At 43.8% G+C, this 18,470-nt stretch overlaps 3 protein-coding genes across 3 annotated transcripts in view; 1 reads left to right on the top strand and 2 right to left on the bottom strand.

Annotated features, from left to right (window-relative positions):
* Positions 1–1,040, bottom strand: part of LOC126563566 (sodium-coupled monocarboxylate transporter 1) — a 38,155-nt gene extending 37,115 nt beyond the window's left edge. The window contains exons 1-3 of the mRNA XM_050220212.1: positions 794–1,040; positions 477–680; positions 222–370 (exon numbers count right to left, since the gene is read on the bottom strand). Of these exons, the coding sequence (XP_050076169.1) occupies positions 222–370; positions 477–680; positions 794–1,040 (600 nt within the window). The remainder of the gene's footprint in view (positions 1–221; positions 371–476; positions 681–793) is intronic.
* Positions 1–18,470, top strand: part of LOC126563321 (multifunctional methyltransferase subunit TRM112-like protein) — a 459,819-nt gene that overhangs the window by 380,413 nt on the left and 60,936 nt on the right. The window lies entirely within an intron of this gene.
* LOC126561339 (GATOR complex protein Iml1) overlaps positions 1–18,470 on the bottom strand; it is a 295,116-nt gene that overhangs the window by 229,777 nt on the left and 46,869 nt on the right. The gene's annotated exons all lie outside the window — the stretch shown is intronic.

Raw genomic sequence — 18,470 nt, 5'->3', positions numbered from 1 at the left:
CATCTTCCCGGGGTTTTGTTCGTTTTATTCGTGGTAAGGTGAGCAGCTAAGGCTTAACACAAGAGCCTCGTAAGCTTGTCTAGCGTTGACAATGATTGCCGACCAGCGTTCCAGAAAACTCCATCCACCCAAAATGGATTCAGTGGAAAGCGGTTGCCATTATGGCAAAACCCTGTTTTTACCACCGAAATGACGAATAGCTTGGTGTACTGCGTACTTACCTGAAGGATGTAAAGTACACCGCCAAAAACTCTGATCCGCTTATCGAACCGCATCCCGAGATACTCGTAACAGCTGGTGACCTCCAATTTGTAGTAGATCGGGTAGAACACTTTCACCGCAACCGGCACAACCAGTACCATCGAGATGACTGATGAAGGAAAGAGCGAAAGCAACACAACACACCAGTTGGATTAGTTAGAATTTAAGCTTCAAACGATTTAAGCCACACACAGAAACGCATATAAATATCATACCGATTAGCGAGAACTGCGTGCCATTGAAAAACATCTCCGACGGGTTGCCGAGCAGCTCGATAGCCGTAATAAAGCTCGTGGTAAGGCTAAGCGTCACCGGAAACAGGCTCATGCCCGACCCAAGCAGGAAGTCATCGCTGGAATCTGCATCGCTCGCATCGCCATTCGCGGCGCCCTTCTTCTCGAACCACCCATAGAAGACGCCTTATGCGTGAAGAAGAGATTGAACACAAACCAGCAATGAGGAATTATGGAAAACTTGGCACTACATCCAATTCGAACAAATGCTTTGTTCCCTGCTCGCCCCAACTCCTTACCGATGCCAATCGAGATGATCAGCATGAATGCGACAGCCAAGTAGTCGTACACGGTGAACGATGCTCTCGAGCCAGTGGGCGGCGGTGCGCTTTCCTCACCATCCCGGACTACATTCGCGCCTTCCTGCCGAACTGAGCTGGACACTGTTGTGGCCGGTTCGACGGTACCGAGTGCGAGAAAGCACCACACCACCACCACCACAAGACACCACCACGAAGCTGTTGCAGTGGACATTTGGTGCGCCATTTCCCTCAGCGAAGATGGTCTTTTGTGTTTCTGGGCGGGTATTTGTCGCTAAGGATTTCCAGTCAGCAGCAGGCTTACTGCAAGCACGGCAAATCTTATTCACACGCAGTAAGTATTATCCTCGCACACACAAACACACTCAGTACTTGGCTGGAAGCTGCTGTCCGGTCCGGAGAATTGGCGGTTGTGGTGAAGAACTTAATTTTGCTGTTCGTACCCGTTATAGCGATGGTCTGTAGCTTCGGGATGTTTTAGTGTGGGCGAGTGATTTACATCTCCACCGAGAAATACACCGTCTGCAGATGAAAGGATTTTTTCTCCTGTTTTAAAAGGGGAGCAAAAGAAAGAGAGAGAAAAGGTTTGGTGTTAATATTAGACACCCTCGGCTGTACTTGATTAAGCACTTTCGGTGTGGCTGGTACCTTAAAGAAAGGCACGCTTCCGGTGAGCAGATTCTCGCAACGTCAGAACAGTGCGGAACTGCGCTAGCACGATGCGACCCTGGCTATCTCTTTGGTAGAGCATTCGCTTTCGAAAGACTCAAAACACTCAGGGAACTATCCCCCCTCCCAAAAAAAAGGAAGAATTCTAATGCACAGAATCACTACGAAATCTAACCCAAAAGAAGCTTTGCTCTGCCTAACTTCGTTACACTCGCTTCCCTCTTACAGCAGCCCTCACGACTCTCAAATGGGTCTTGTTGGAGTGGAAAATGTCTACTAACCGATACCGATCGTGCACAGCAACGTTTATACGGTGTGGCAGTATCAAGATTTCCCCCACACAAGTGGGCCACACGGCTATTCCTATTCCTGTAACTGCACTGCACAGGCTTCATCTATCATCTGTGACACTCAATGCCCAAAAGACACACCGCTCCAAGCAAACAAACGTACCCGAGGCCGGGCACTATATGTGTGACGTGCATTTAATTTTTATCTTCCCCTACCCCGCTACCCTATTCCCACCAGGGTCCCACCCCGCAATGTAATACCGGTAGTAGTGCAGATCGATTGAGTTAGAAGAAGATCCATCCAGTTCAATCTTCAGAAATGCAGTGTGCTCTCATTCCGTTCCCTCATCGGTGTACGGGCGACAAAACGATTCCGGGCCCCAGCATACAGGGCGGATTCGTATTGGACCGATAAAGATACGCTACAGCGGTATGCTGATTGGCAAATTGGCTTATCGTACACTGCACGTCAATGAGAAGAAGAAAAAATCTACACGATTTACACTAAGAGGGGCGAAATTTATTCCTCTTTCATTTGTAACTTCATGGATATTTTAATATTATTCCTTTTTCGTCTCAAATTTTCCTTCTCATATTATGCAAAGAGTATTTAACACCAAACAGTCCAAAACTAAACACAAATGGATTTCAGGGCCATATCATTGCTTTTAACACTGTGACAACTGAAGGTGCGTTTTAGCCTAACAAGGTACTAATGAAAAGATCAAATTATTTAAATAAAATTCTCCATGAGCTGCTTCTATCGCACACATAATTTTTTACCACGAAAGTAGATCTTTTATTTATGAGATTTTTGTAATTCTTGTTATTTGCTTTTCGTTATTTGTTTTTTAATGAACTTAGACATTATTGGTGTTCTATGGACATTAATTTTGTGGTATTTTTTCTAGTAAATGTAATGATTTTTTTTTGGGTGGCGAAATTTCAATTAGCACAAATTTCAATTAAAAATATTTTTCATCTCAAATAATAAGTCGCAAAATCGATGAAAATAACATTGAAAAAGCATCACATCAGCACATTTTTACTGTGTGAGTTTAGTCTTCGTAGGAAGAGCAACAGATATCTTCATTTTTATGCTTTAAAATAGACTTTTGGGTAGGAAAATTGCAGTCTAAAATTTAGAAATATCTAAACAGTCTTTTAATAACAAATGCTGGTCCTTTTAAACGCTTTAAAAGACAAAATTTTGGAAATAAATTCTACACCTAGAGCCTATAATCATAACAGAAGAAGAATATTAGAAAATATTAGTAAAAACCTTTGGACGCTTTTCGCTTTCAAAAATCATAACACACAAACTGTGTCAAACAATCACAACATTGACGATTAGTATTTCACCGAACAAGCGAACCATTCGCGATCGAAGAAAAAAGCATATCAGAGAGCATAAAGCCGCACGCACTGCTGCTGATAGAGGTGTGTAATGGGTAGCACAAATAGCATTGAGCAAGATTGTTGCACCAAACGTGACTATCTCGTATACCGAATTCACAATGTTTGTCCAAACGATTGCGTGAGTTAATTCTGCGTCTAGATATTTCAGGTACCATCCAGCAGCGGTGAGAGTGCGCCCTGCCTTTGACGACTACATCAAAACAACAAGCAAACCCGATCTTCCTATGATTCATAAGCGAAGTGGTGCTTTTTCCCATTTTAGTTCTTCTGCTTGAATCATCTTCAAATGGAATTTCTTTGCAAAAAAAAAGGCTGATAACACTTCTTGTCCGACCCGCACAAAAGGAGGCTCAACAACATCGACACAAATTAATCAAGATGTTATCATCTGCGTGCGTCTGAGGGTGTTTGCGTGTGTAAGAAAGAGAGGCAGATAAAGTACACCGGAAACATAATTGATGGACACTGGGACTTGATTAGATTGATAGGGGCAGATATGACTTTCACGCATCTGTCTCTCGCTCTCACCACCTTTTGATAGCTACAATGACTGGACAGATTTTCCACACACAAAGAAAAAAAGGAACCATCTACTACTAATCAAAACATTTTATATTTATAGTTACCTCAGCGAAATTGGCGCTTCCGGTGCGGCACTTCACGATACTTGAGAAACGTTCTAAACTGCAACAGTACAATCAATCCGAAGCGTCCCGTTCTGTGTTGCATTCGCGGTATCACTATGCTTATCTCCACCACCACAAAGAGGACGTTTTCTTCTGCTTTTTTTTTATTTTCCTGCCCAACTTATAATTTTCACCCTAAAAACACTTTTCAGCCATAAATCGTACACTTTTACAAACACACTTCGCCATTTAGAAAGCACTGTGTCCACAGCAAAAAAGCAAACTGGAGAAGATTGCTAACCGAGACCGCGTCTTGTTCTGTGTCTACACCGCACGAGAGTAAATTGAAAACTCAATCAAACGCAACCGAAACGAGCGCCATTTATGAGAAAAAATCGATTTTGCCGTGAGGATCGCGCGGTACCGAGAGAGGGGGAAACGGAAACTTCCGATCGGTATCGGTGACATGACGGTCTCCCACCACCACCTAAACGCACCCACACACGCATACCAGCGAGATATCTTAATGATCTTTACGAGCGAGACACACAACTGTTGGAGGTTTTTCAAAAAATAGCACAACTTATTTGCTGATCTTGAGGTGAATGATCAGTCAAATCGCAACCGGTCAGTGGAGCATCTTTCTACGCCAAAAACTGACACGTGCCATCACACTCACCACACCGGTCCGGAGCGGCAGGGGGCGCGCAAGAGCTTCTCTTTTGCAATAATGCTTGCACACCCTTAAGGGCTTCCCGTGCCCGGTACGGTGCGGATCAGCTAAGCTAGAAGAGGATGGAACTAGTTCAAACTTCAAACCGGCGGACATAACCAGCTGGTGCTGCTGCTGCTGCTGCACTACACCGCGGTATGCGCAATCGAAGAAAGACAAAAGCATTTGCAATGAGCCAGAGTAGCCACAAATTCCTCACGTGGCCTCCGACTGACTCAGCAAGATATTTCAGTACGGAAAGTACGGCGCAAGAAGCCTTTTTGCCGCTTTTAGTAGCGTCAACTACAAAGAAAAGCGTGATTGTTGTAAATATTGCAATAAATGCATTTTCTTCTTACTTGATTAGAAGAAAGACGTCTTGGGAGTTCGCGAATCCGCTGAAACTCTGTCACCACCAGAAAAGGAAAATCATCCTCATCCTGCCTGCGCGTGTGTCTATGTACGGGGGGAAGGTTTTGTGTCACGGACTAATTAACCTTTTGAGAAGAAGACGCCAAAGCGCCCTTAGCGCAACCCCCGCCAGATGTGATGGTGCACAACAACAAAGCACTAAAGAAGCACAGTAGTAACACTCCAACATTCAGCAACAAAACATCAAAAGATCCACGGGAAAAGCGGGACACACGAAGTTAATGGGGTTGACATTAATTAATTGTCGTAATCCGATGTGTATCGCACACAGACACACACACACAAACAGGGGGACATCCTCACCCGAGAATGGGCGAAGGAGTTTATTAACGCGTTTTTATTAATCTGGCTAGAATCTACCATCCGTAATAGGATTACACCCTGGGGTGGGCAGGGTTGCACAGATACATCACTTACCACCGATGGGGAGTAGAACCACTAGATAGACACACAAAAACACACAAACACTGACAGTTGGCGAAAGTTTGTCCCTTCATGCCAGGAAGGTCGTGTGTATCGGATTTCCACTGTTTAGCACACGGCCAGGAAGGAAGGAACTCGTAAGCACTTGAGATTTTTTTTTTCTTTTACCGGGTCCGAAACAATTTTACTGCCAGCTTACATCGCAACCGTACAACCGTTGTCACTTTTTTGCTTACTTGCAAAAGCTGCACCACACAAACAAGCTGCTACTGGTTTGCTTTGATCTAAATTTGGTAAATTATTTAACTGACAGTCGCGTGGTCAAAATTTGAACCCCTTCAAATCAGTCTGTTTGCACTCATCTTCGATCGCAGCTAGATCGAGAAGCAGAGGAGCTTGTTATCTTTTGTGTGTGGGGGGGAGAATGGTGAGGGTGCAAAATTTTAATTTCCTGTCCCGGCTGCTGCTCGGAAGCGTGGACATGATTAGATGTGCACAGATTGAGGCATCAATTTTTATGACCAACGGCGGGATTGGTTAGCAGCGTCTTGTCTGGCGAGCGTGCTGAGACACATTGCCAATCTAATTCTCAAGTGTCTTTGCCGAAGTTCCTAGACGTTTTTATTCGTTACTCAAGTGCCATTTGGACGGCTAGTGGTAGCTTTATTTGCAATACAAATACCATGCAACAGCCCCCCTATCCCGGTCCAGCTGTGTGAATGGGGCGGCATGTAGTCAGTAGAGCCTATCCTGAGAGCCTATCCGCTAAATAGCTAACGAGCTTTTATTGCACTAATTAAAATCTATCGTGTCAAGTTTATTTGCAGCTCATATTTTACTGCTGTTTCATCTTAACCTCACTTCAAAGAGCCCAGCGTTCAGCGTGAGTAAGGGCGGAAGTACTGCAATTCCCCGGCTGAGGGGACGCAAAAGTAAAAAAACAAAAACAAATGGAAATGACAGTCAAACATTTTCTCCTGTCCTTGCCCGACAAATAATGGACGTTCGGAAATATCTGAAAACTTTGGTCGTAAATTTTCATTCCACCTTTGGCGCGTGCACTTTTACACGGAGGAGGGCCCTTTCCAAGACAACAACATCAACGAAACAAAGCAACACCTTTGTCCCCAACAACAATGGCCATAATGGATATAAATGGGACATATTTTGCGTGCCACCAAGCGTACGTTCTTCTGCCCACGCTACAATGTATGGTCGCACCTTGACCGATAAACCGGCCGAATGGGTGGCCTTTTGTGAGATTTTTGTTTAGCACTTCATCAAATCACACCGGAAGTGAGTTTTGGGAAACATAAATTTTCTAATGGATGTAAACATCACTCGTAACAACAACAATCTATCATGTTGTTCACAGTGTTTTTGGGGTTTTTTTTTCTCCTCCTCAAATTAATAAGACCTTCCCGCATGGAGGCAACATTCCCCCGACCGGTTTGCCACAAGCGCACTGAAGTTCTGCTGATTTATGACCCGCAAATCACCTTTTTAATGCACTTTTACACAATTTTTCATAAGTAGAAACGAACCTAGAACTGTCGCTACGGTGGATATAACGCTTATCTCTCCACCGGGAGAATTGCACCTGACGAAAAACTATACTTGCAACCGGTCAACGGAACGACACAACATGAACCTCGTCAACTCGCAGCACACTTTGCAACACTCCACCGGAACTGGAGTGGTAGTTAGGTGAGATAAGGTCGCAAACTCTTTCTCTCTTGCTCTCTCCAGCCCTCTCCCACATTAAGCACAAACTCATCGCATATTCGATGTTTCGATTAACGTTAACCATAGCTGCGACCGTACACAACAACCTGGAACCGCATCAAACCGACTCGAACCACCAGGTGTCGTCGGCGGAGTGCAGTGTACGCAAACAACCACCACGTAGTGTCACCACGGGCATTTCGGTTGCACGAGATCTTCGGTATGCAACGCATTGGTACAGGCGGTTTGGTAAGGATGGAACCAGTTCAAACTGAGCATAAGATATGTACGGCTCGATCTGAGCGCGCTGAATATGCGAGGCGATCGCGATCGTGACAGTGAGTCACGGGTGAGTATCATTAATTTCGGGTACGCTTGTCGCACGATACGCATGCAACACGCGCTTGTGACAGCTTGAAAGTTTCTTGTGGAAGTAATACCAAAAGTCTAGCTAGAGTGCATTATTATAAAAGATTAAACTCAGTTATAGTCTTCAGAAGAATACTACTACGTTCTTACTTAACGCCCTACTAAATCACAGCGGTCATCGAATGGCCGGACCTGAAGACCGGCACTGCTGTTGCCTCAGCCAGCTCAGTTAGGTCGTCATTGATTGCTAATAAGATGTTATTAATTTAGAGCTAAACAAACTCATACATTACTGCAGCGATCTTCGAGCAACTGATGTAGAAGGAAGGACTTTATGATGGCCTTGATCATCTCTGCTCTACGCGGAGAGATCGGCAATTGAGGGCCTGGAACTGGCAAGGTGAGCGAAATCCACAAAAAAGTAACTTTCATTCCGTTTGGGGCCTTCGAGGGGATAAATTCACCACTGCCACATTATATTAAGACGGTCCGGATGAGATTTGAACCCGGTACTGCCATATGAAGATCTCACAAAGAAACTTCCCCCCGATCAGCACAAACACCGTGATAGGACTCCAACTACTATTCTGCATAGAGCATTCTGGGCTAAAGCTACCGCTCCCTCTACTATAACACAGGCTATTACTGGAACGGGAATTTCACTCAGAATGTTTCGACGGCGACTCAGGATATTTGATGTTTCCTGTATTGCAGAACCAACTGCCTTTTCTAATGATTATCACATCTCGATCTGCAGTTTCAGATAAGGAACCTGAATTGGAATATCGATCTTCCGGAATTTCTCAGCCATTCAGGACACTCATGTCTGAAGGGCCTAACGGCCTTGTCGTCCCATTATCACTTCTGGATTCATACTTTTGGTATATCAGGATCGCACAGTCTGACCAATCCAAGAATGCACTCAAGTGTTAAATCTCAGGATCAAATCTAGCATTATGGCTTTCCACCTTAAAAACGTTCCATAGCGATTTTCTCGAATGCATTACATTGTCAAATATTTATAACAAACCTCAATGTTCACTATCAGAATTGACTCTAAATAAAGCTATCCTCCCGTGTAGCATCATCATCATTATCATCACGAGACCGGAAAACTTCGGGTGTACAAAATTCCAACGCAAGCAAATACATTGCATTCACAAATTTACGCTAATGCAATACGGCCACCAACCCGTCCTCGTCCTCTCAAACTTTGCACGCATAAAAACACACACACACATAATTACCAATCCGAGGCTTCGTCAAATGGAGCGTCACAAAGCGTACATCGTGCCAATCCTGCCAATCGGTAAACAGTTCCGCGCGAAATTCTTCCACTCACCACCCATCGGAATGAAATTTGTCGAAAATAGTTAACAGTTCCCTCTGATTAGCGTGACATTCGAAACGACACCGAGGATGAGCTCCCCCGTAAGCGTCCAGCATTCACACAAAACGATATCTAATTGCCGCACACGGGTTCGACACGGACAGAATTCTTGCCCGTCCAACCAGCAACCGTATCAGATCGGACAAGGTCCTCAAACCTCTCTACCGAGACTACCAGGAGGAGTGACACAAATTAGTAAGCTTAACACAGCCGACGACGAAAGCGTGACTGGGAGAAAGAGTGTCCGATCCAATAGTGTCCACAAGTAGTATGTGACCAAACCAAAACACAATCCACATTCACGCGTGTGCGCCATATTCCTTCACTGGAACGCTTTTTGGATGCTTTTTAAGACCATTTTTAGTGTATGTGAGGGGGTAGAGGGGGAGGGGGGGTAATTGATTTGATGGCGAATCGTATTTTGCTCCACCAAAATACGGTGCCGACGGGCCGTCACCGTTCGTCGGCGCTAATTAAATTGCCATTTGACACCTAGTAGGAAATTATCGAAAAACGCGTACGCGTGTCAACGAGGAATTCGGGATGTTAGTGATCTCCGTTTTATTTTTTGCGAATTGATTAACGATGAACGATTTAGATCTTTTGCGGATATGGCACGCGATAGCCGTCCTCGTCGAACGGTGACCACATGTTTAAGCAGTACCGGTTAAGCGGGAGAGGTTAATGAACGTAACGACCGCGTGCTCCAAGCGCTCAATAACCCATTTTTGGTTCTCTTGCTATAATGGTACGTTTGGTGCAAACGCAACGCAAACCGCTACGAACCTGATTCATGCGGTAGCCGGTGCATTTCAACCGGCTATGCTACCCTTCACCGGTTTCCGGTTTCTTCGGTGTGATGCACGGTCAAGGACGTATCCTGAGCAAAACGGTCAGTCTTTATCAACCGCTGCATTAATCTGGCACCAAGCGAAATAAGTAAAGTAGGAACCGTGGTTAGTTGTGTCACGTTTTGCGCTCACATCTGGGAACGTCTCTGTTTGGTGGAAATAAAAATGTCAACAGATGAACAGATTGGACGGCGTCGTATTTCTTTCTTATGTGCGGAGCTGCATATTTGAAGTTTTGTTTGACGATCAAATTAGCGTGCGATCGAGAATGATTGTGCTGTGTGCTTTATAGTACATAAAATACATGAAAGAAATCATTGTGGGATAATTGGAAGTCAAACTGTCGGAATTTACTAATAAAACAGAATATCTAGCAGATGTTGCTGGGTTGCAATATTTATGAATGGGTTCGAATACATCTCAATAGAATTAATTCTACCTCAAGCAGTAGATTCGCTTCCACCGGACAATTTCTAGCGAATGTTTCTGCGTCATACATGTTTCTTTAGCGACTTTTATTGGGTGACCAAACCCATGCCTTATTTATAGTAGCATCTTCATATTTCTTCTTCATATCAAAGAAATTGTTCTAAGCATCACTGATCATCTTCGCAAACTGTTGCATGATCTCATTTCATTTAATTTAATAGTTAAGTTTGCTCGTGGGTTTAATAGGTGCCTAATATTTAATAAAAGATCTGTCAAAGATCTAGGTGTGCTTATTGTTACGATGCTGGCTAGGTGGAACCAATTGTTAGGCTTGGTCATAAACATGACGCGGGAGTTCCATGCACCAAGTCGCTACAAAGCTCCCTGGTTCGATCGCTGATGGAGTATGCGAGCACAGTATGGTGGCCTGCCTACGTCCAAGTGTCTGCTGCTCGGTGTATATGTCCAGGAGTCGAGGTGTATACGTCCAGCTGTCTGCTGTCGATTGTTCAGCACTTCTTTTGTAGGTGGATTTGTCGTCTCCTCAACTCGATTGGCGAGGCGTTTGATCCGGGAATGTTAGTGTCAGAAGTGATTATGCGAGCCTCGAGAGAAAATCATTCTGTTATGCGTTAAATTGTATGTTAAATTTATGTAAAGTATTGTAAAATTAATGTGGCCGCTTGTGTGAAGAGGACTAATCAGTCCGTCGCATTTATTTTAATAATAAAAATAATAATCTTTATATAATTTAAATTAACGAAAAAACTATCCTAAACTAGAAGTAACAGAAGAAACAAATGGAAATAACAGAGAAAATAGGAGAGTGAAGAAAAGATGAGGAAGTGAATTTCAATGTTTGGCTATTTTAATTGTGGGACGGTTATGAAGGGCACGGAAGGAAACATATAGAGGAATGTAAATCTTAAGTAAAGCTAGATGTAATAGATTTCGATGTAATGTAGGAGAATTGTGGCAACAAATGAAGATTGAAGATTGGGAAATGGAACCACGATCTTCAAGGGACGGAAGACCAAGCAATCGGCATATGAACTCATAATAGGACAGATCGAAGGATCGATCACCAAGGGTTTTCCGGAGGGCAATCCTAGTGAAGGATCTCTTCTGTACCGCTCTACTCGATTTCATACACTTTGAGAGCAATTTTCGAGCAGCTCTTACTTGTACAGAAGAGAGCTTTACGATGGTCTTGAACATCTCTACAATGAACACCTCATGACTTCTAATATACTAGACTGCTATCTAGCAGCTCTTCAGCAGAATCTGCCAAAACTTCCAGAATATTCAGGATACTCTGACACGTCTAATGTGCCTCGTTTTAAAAATATCCAACGGCGTTTTCGGTTCATCATCACATCCGCTTTAAAATTGTTGGTAACAGGAAACAAAGTAACAATATTAAACCGTCTTATAGCGATCCTCATGTGATCGTACACAGTCAGATCTGCGTCAAATGCATCCGGATGCTTCATCTCAGTGTCAAATCTAACATTTTAACTATTGAAAACACCATACGAACTTTCGTGGATTCTTACCGACGGGGATCGTTGAACAGGACAAATTCTTGACACAACAAGCATCTTAGAAGTCACGGAACACACGTTTCAGTACACAATACGTTGATCTAGACTTGCTGACTATGGAATCGACGTGGTGAGAGAAGGTTAGGTATATTAACGAAACAAGCTTAAGATTGGCTCTAACAAACTAGTGGCTTGCCGATTTTTTTTATCTACATTTCATCAGCCAGAAACTTGAGAGATTCTTACTTTCTACTCGATTTTTATTCGGGGGTATTTCTATTTTAAACCTTAAAAAGCATATATCTCCAAGAGCTCCTCAAATGAATGTTATTGATATCAGATTACAAACGCTCTTAATTAACTTCCACTCTGCTAGGAGGTAACCGATGATCCTCACAAGCTTACTCTTGCTGATAGCCAAGAACTTTGGAAGACTCCTGCGTAAAGTCTCATTGATCGTAATAGTGCGTATCATGTAAAATCCTAATGAGGCGGTTCTGCTGGAGTTTGTCGGGTGATAGGATTGTCGTGAAATCAGTTTCTAGTTGGCAGGTGGCTCGGTGTGCCGTGTATCCATGGCAATCGGTGAGGATGTGGCGGACGGTGATGTCAACACCACAGAAGCTGCTGAGTGGAGGACTGGATTTTTCTAGGAGTTAGGAGTGCGTAAGGCGGGTATGACCTATACGAAGGCGGGAAAGGACTCGTTGGATGTGGCTAGATTCGATATCTTCCCATGAAGAGGTGTTGTGCTTGATAGGACGCAGTTTGTTGCTGAGGTCTACGTTATGCCATGTGGATTTCCAGTGTTGGGAGATGATGATGTTGGTGAAGCGGCATCACGGCGTGAAAGGGTGTTGTATGGTTCGTCAGGACGGAGCCGACCGTCGTTGGCAAGTTGGTCGGCTTTCTCGTATCCGTTGATTCCGGAATGACATGGAATCCAATAGAAAACGATTGTCGGGGATGCAGGTATGGAGTCTAGGAGCTGGATGTGGGGGTCCTTAGAGATGCCATGTTCCAGGACAGCCAGAACACTGGCACTGTCGCTGAAGATGACGTTCGGTCGGTCAGTCTGTAGTCCTTCGTCGGCACCTAGTTGAATTGCTCCGTCTCCATTAAGGCCGGACTTATAATCCTGCTACCGGTAAAATAAATTCAAAGAAAGCTAGAAATGGCCGGTAAAGACCTGTCAAAGTTTAAGAGGCTCCAAAATATTTAACATTTAACCAATTTCCTATGCTCACAAATCACAAATCAAAATTCATCCTGCTGTAAGTAGAAACAATAATATTTTTTCTCTACTTTCTTCTAATATTCCCATCGACACTTTTATAAAAGCTTCTGCACGGATGTCTATCGTTTACACTTTTATTCTGAAAAACATTATGCATGTTTACTGATTCTAATTTCGCTTGCACTAAGGACAATTCAAACTTGATTCGCTCGAGGGATGCACACATGTTTGTCTGCCCACCTGCTCGCATTACTTCCCTTCTTAGCTTCGATGATTTGAAATATTATCTATCAAAACACATACAATTACCATCCTGACTGACTTCCACGTTTCGTTGGCTGACGGCATCAAACCCAAATCTAACCATCTACTTTCACTGCAATGGCACCGGATTGCATAACGGTACGATTAAACATCAGACCATCAGAGAACAACGGTGCAACACGTCCCACCACCGGCCGTGTGCTGGAACACAACTTTCCGTAGGTAAATAGTGCACGGCCACCATCGGTAGCATTTCTGCGCAGCATTCCATCCGCTACCGGTGTTGATACCACATCACCGTATGCGTTCAAGTGTTTTATTTATACTTCTAATTATGATAAATTGCCGCATTAGGCTACAGAGTGCTGCATGCGCTTTTGCAACGCATACCGCATTCGTAGAGCATATGAAAATCATTAGCCAATCTGCGGTTGAAGCAAAAACACCCAAACAATCATACACACAACAGCGCGATCATCGCGCGAAATCAAACAGACGGTGGCAGGCAGGTTCGGTTTTTGTGCTTACATACCACAGGGCGGTCGGGAGAGCTTTTGTTTGTGTTTGAATCGATCGATTAGATACAATCAGTGCAACAGTATTGCTAGCGCGATGAGCGCTATTATTTTAATTCGCTGGACTACAAACTCAGGCCGCAAAAAAAAAAACGGCGCATCGGGACATGCATCCTACAGCAGGAAGTTTATGAATGGCTAGATAGAAGTAGCACCAGCTTTGCTCTAAGTAATGCGCTATAATTGAATCCATATGGCTTTGCCAGCCTAATTGCCACTTGTGCTAGAGAATTTAAAGCAAAACAGCGAATCGACGGAACTGAAGAGCAATGATGTACCTTCACCAGACACGCGAGTCGAAGAGAGCTTGTTTTCGATTGCTTTCAAACACAAATTAGTGCCCTTACACACACTACAATTAGTGGCCATTAAGGTGAGCCTCCGAAAAACATCCAAACGTTCTGGTTCATACAATTTTCCCCGCTATAAGGTAGAATAGGTTTGAGTTTTGCAACTTAATTTCAAATGCCTTTCTGGCGTTGTAATCACGCAACGAAGAGTGATCCGTTCGAGTGGCTATTTCGGGAGCGGTTTGTACTAGAACGTGAGACTAAAATGAGAGCAACAAAAAAAAAGGCAAGAATTGATTCGAAACGCAAAAGTTGAAATTTCAAACATCAGCATCCAGAGTTCTCTTCATCTTCTCTTGCCTTATGAGCCTCTGGTGTCGGATTTCGATCCGGTACGGAATTAGAATTCATGACCCACCGATATCCGAATCGCCTGACACACCTTTCGACCATAAACGGACGAAACCCCGGACCGGTTCAATAAACCGTTTGTAACCACACCGGTTGACCTTCACCACCGGTGGTCGAATTCGAATGATTGATGTCGAGGGATTGAAAATCTCACGATCCTTCGATCATCCTACGCTGGTGGGATGCTGGTCGATGCCGTGTACACACGCAAGACTTTGCATGCTGGGTCACTCGCTTTCAGTCCGACCTAGACCTTTCATCAGGAGACCGGGTTGCTATTGTGCGCTAATGTTGACTTACGATACACCTTTTTTTGGTGTGCCTGTATCTAACTTCATCTACACGCCGGCCTCTTGGTTGGGAGTTTTCACCTTAGAATTTGTTGTGCGGTTGGTCAGGACCTAGCACAGTGGATCTAGCTTAGGACAATGGGGACAGACAGACAATTGTATGAAGAGTTGGATATTTAGATCTAGACCAATGTTGAGCAATAGGGCTGCTCAACACAGGGATGACTTTGACTGGAAATTTCCGCGTAAAACTGTCCTGATCTGCTCCAGGATCATCTTCACCATATGGAAGGATACTCCATGAGCATCTGATGCATCTGAAGAACTTACAAGAGTGACTGAAAATATGAAGGATAAAAAAGCTTATTTTCTCCAATTCTAGAAAGATTTAAACTTTTATCCAATGTCCACCCTCAGGCCCAGGGTGCTGCCTGACCGTTAACCGTTAACCTTTTCCCTTACCAGCTTCGCATGCCGCTACGCTACTGTGTATATCCAAAAATATACAAATCATTTGCTGATTACCCTTCGGACGGTCAGAAGGCAGAAAAAAGGTACCTTTTTTACGTATCGAGGGCCCGGTCATCCAAACAAAGTCTAACGGTGTAAGCAGGAGTTCTATGTATCCCACAAATGCTTTTCTTTTACCTCCCCACCCCTCCCAAAACTCTTGGGGCAGTTACGAATTACTCACCGTTGCGGAAACGTTCCAGTCCCGGTCACGAATCGAAGCCCGAATCCTCGTAGAAGTGCCGCAATGCGAAATCGTCCCCCTCATTTTTTTCTGTTTCATCAGCAGCCAAGACAAACCATTCGTCTTACCTTTCGGTAGTGTCCTCTCCTGCTACCTCCCCGAGTTCTTCCCGAACTCCCTGTCCCAGTGGTGGAGGTGTGCGTGTGCTAGACAATTCTTGCTATTCTTTCTTCGCAGAAGCTTTGGCCATTGGAGATGTGACTTGGCAGTGTTTACACAGGATCACACCGTTACGCTCCCGGAACGAAGGGATGATTATGTTTGCCGATTGTCCCGGGAACCGGGTGCCGCAAGTTGAAACGATTTCACCGTAGGACAAAAGTTTCTCCCTCGAGTGATCCAATTATCGGGTTTCCGGAAACCTTTCCCTATGCTTCGTACTGCTCTACGCTACCGTTCCTTATCATCGGTAATCATACAGTCCGGTGCGTTTTCAACCATCTGACGGGAAGCGTTCTGCGATAGTGCACCGGGATGCTGCTGAAGTGGACACCACCGGGGTGATGGTTAACGTGCGGGGTGACCTTCGGGTGGTTCATCACGAATACGGTCGAGAGATGAGAACGAGCGAAATTGGGAAGGTGATTTGGTTGGCAAATCGCCACGAGGCATTACAGCTGTGCCCACGCATTCTTCCAAACGTTAAGGAACCCTCTTACGGTGATTGAGCATCCATCACTTAATGCAGAGCAAGAAATTGGTGGTGAAAAAACGCCTATCCCCTGTCGGTTTGTGGTAGCCATTTTGTTTTGTGAAATTTACAGTTAATTAAAAAAAAGCGGTTCATTTAACCTTAGATTAAATTGTGGTAACAAGCAATACGTAAAAAGATTTATACGTACGTCACAAAGCTACCGTTTTAGTACAATCTTCCAGGATACTTTCATGTTAAACCGCACCCGCCTTGATGACTTAATTTGACGCTTCAAAATTTGACAGCACAAAACCAGGATCCACTCCGTCAAAGGCCCACGGCGGAAAGTGAGGTTATGTTCACCCGTTGTTCGGCTTAGTAAATTCAATTAAACTTCACCTCAACGATTATCGCATAATCATGCTCGTTGTGGAACACAACAAACGTTACGCATGGACCACCCTCCTAGCTAACCTTTAGAAAAAAGCGAGGGGCAAAAAAACACCATTCCATTTAAACTACATCCACCGGATATCCGACTCTTGGGCGTCCTTTTAACGTGCCCAAGAGATACTGGTGGCGCGAAGTATAGGGTGGGTCGTACAAAAGTAAAGAAATAACAAATACCAGGTAGGTTACCTGTGGATAAATGGCGAGAGCGAGAAAAAAAAGTGAGCCTGCCTCTTCGTTGGCGTTAAGAGGGCGTACTACTCTGCGTAACTGCGTGTCGTCGTAGCACTTGCACAGTGAAGCAAAACCTCGGAAATCTTTACCCTGGATAGGGAGAAACAAAACACTGCCACACACCACGGTTCGAACAAGCAGACCGACCATCGTTCTTCTCTCTCTTTGCCTTCTGCCATTGTTGTGCACCTGTTTCCCTAACCTTGAAAAGTAACCGTTCCCCTACTTGAACGAGCGCAAAAGTTCTAGATTTTCATAGTTTGTTCATCTCATGCCTCCGCCACCGTACGCATCCGACGTCATTTGCCAGGAATCCATTTTCTTTCCGTCCCTCGTGTAAGCTTCAACATACTTTACAGGACATACTTTTGGTTGGTTGGTTTTGTTTTCTTGCACCCTTCGTTTCTTTCGCACCAGTTCTGGAAAAAGCATACTTTCGGTTTTAGCTATTTTATTTTCTTCGAATGTTTCCGTTTCTATTTGTTACGTTCATTATCCGACTCTTTTCACCAGTGTTGCAGTCAATGTATCGTTTTGTGTGAGTGTGTGTGTGTGTGTTTTGCCGATTGTTTGCACGGTGTGGATCGGAGTTTTCGTATTTTTCCTTGCCTTTTGTTTTGTTTTATTTCTTTCTGTTTGCCACTTTCACGCTCCACTGGGTTTTGTGTGGATATGTTTGCTTGGTTTATTGTTTTCCGCTTTGTAGCGAGTTTAGAATCAATATTTTTACTTGCTGGATCTTGTTCGGATGGGAGATGGTAAGCGCACAAGAGGACAAGATGTAGGAGAAACGTTTCATTTTTCTTTTCATGTGTGCATCCATTTTCCGTTTTCTTTTGACAAAAACAACGGGTTTTGTTTTTATTGATAGCATAAATGCTCTTTTTTCTTTCCTGCAAGATGTTTGGTGGTTATTATTTGTGCTACGTTTACCCACTACATTTAGACAATACAAAATTACAAAAAAAAGATCTGTAAAGATGCAACCATTGAAAATGAAATACCCCCACGGGGAAAAGGATGAATTTATGTTGTGATTTTTGTATTTTCAGAATGATTTTTGTACATCGGTACCTTACACTTCTACATGTCAGCTGTACTTCCCTCATCTGCACCACTTCCTTTCCAGCGAGAGGAATAAAAAAGCGAGAGGGTCGACGACCACCTTTAAAAACTCGAATGACAACTTTTCTAGCGCCTAATGGCTCACTACTATTACTCCTACAATGTGATCGTTTTTCTAAACTTTAAATTTTAAAGCACATTGTTTTATTCGTTTCTTCTATCCACGGTGTCTACTATCCCCAACTCGGATCGACCGAGAGTTCCGAGACACAACGTTGTAATGTAATAAAACTGCACACAGGCTTATGTTTAAAGCATGATTTTTAAGTAGTACTCAAACTAAATTAAGAAAAATATAGACAACTTCTTCTTTCTACGCCTTAATTTCGACGATGTTCGATTACATCCACACAAAAAAATAAACTGTTGCTCCAATGTTCCAAAGCTCTTTTTCGATGTTAGTGTAAGACGAATTACTACTTGATATAACTTACGAATCTGTTGAATATATACACACAAACAGAGAAAAATTTCGAACAAGCACTACGTATTCCCAGACGATTATTGCTGCGA

This window comes from Anopheles maculipalpis, chromosome 3RL (assembly GCF_943734695.1).
Source record: "Anopheles maculipalpis chromosome 3RL, idAnoMacuDA_375_x, whole genome shotgun sequence".
Taxonomy (NCBI): domain Eukaryota; kingdom Metazoa; phylum Arthropoda; class Insecta; order Diptera; family Culicidae; genus Anopheles; species Anopheles maculipalpis.
Note: the sequence above shows the minus strand (reverse complement) of the source record. Positions and strands in the feature narration are given on the sequence as shown.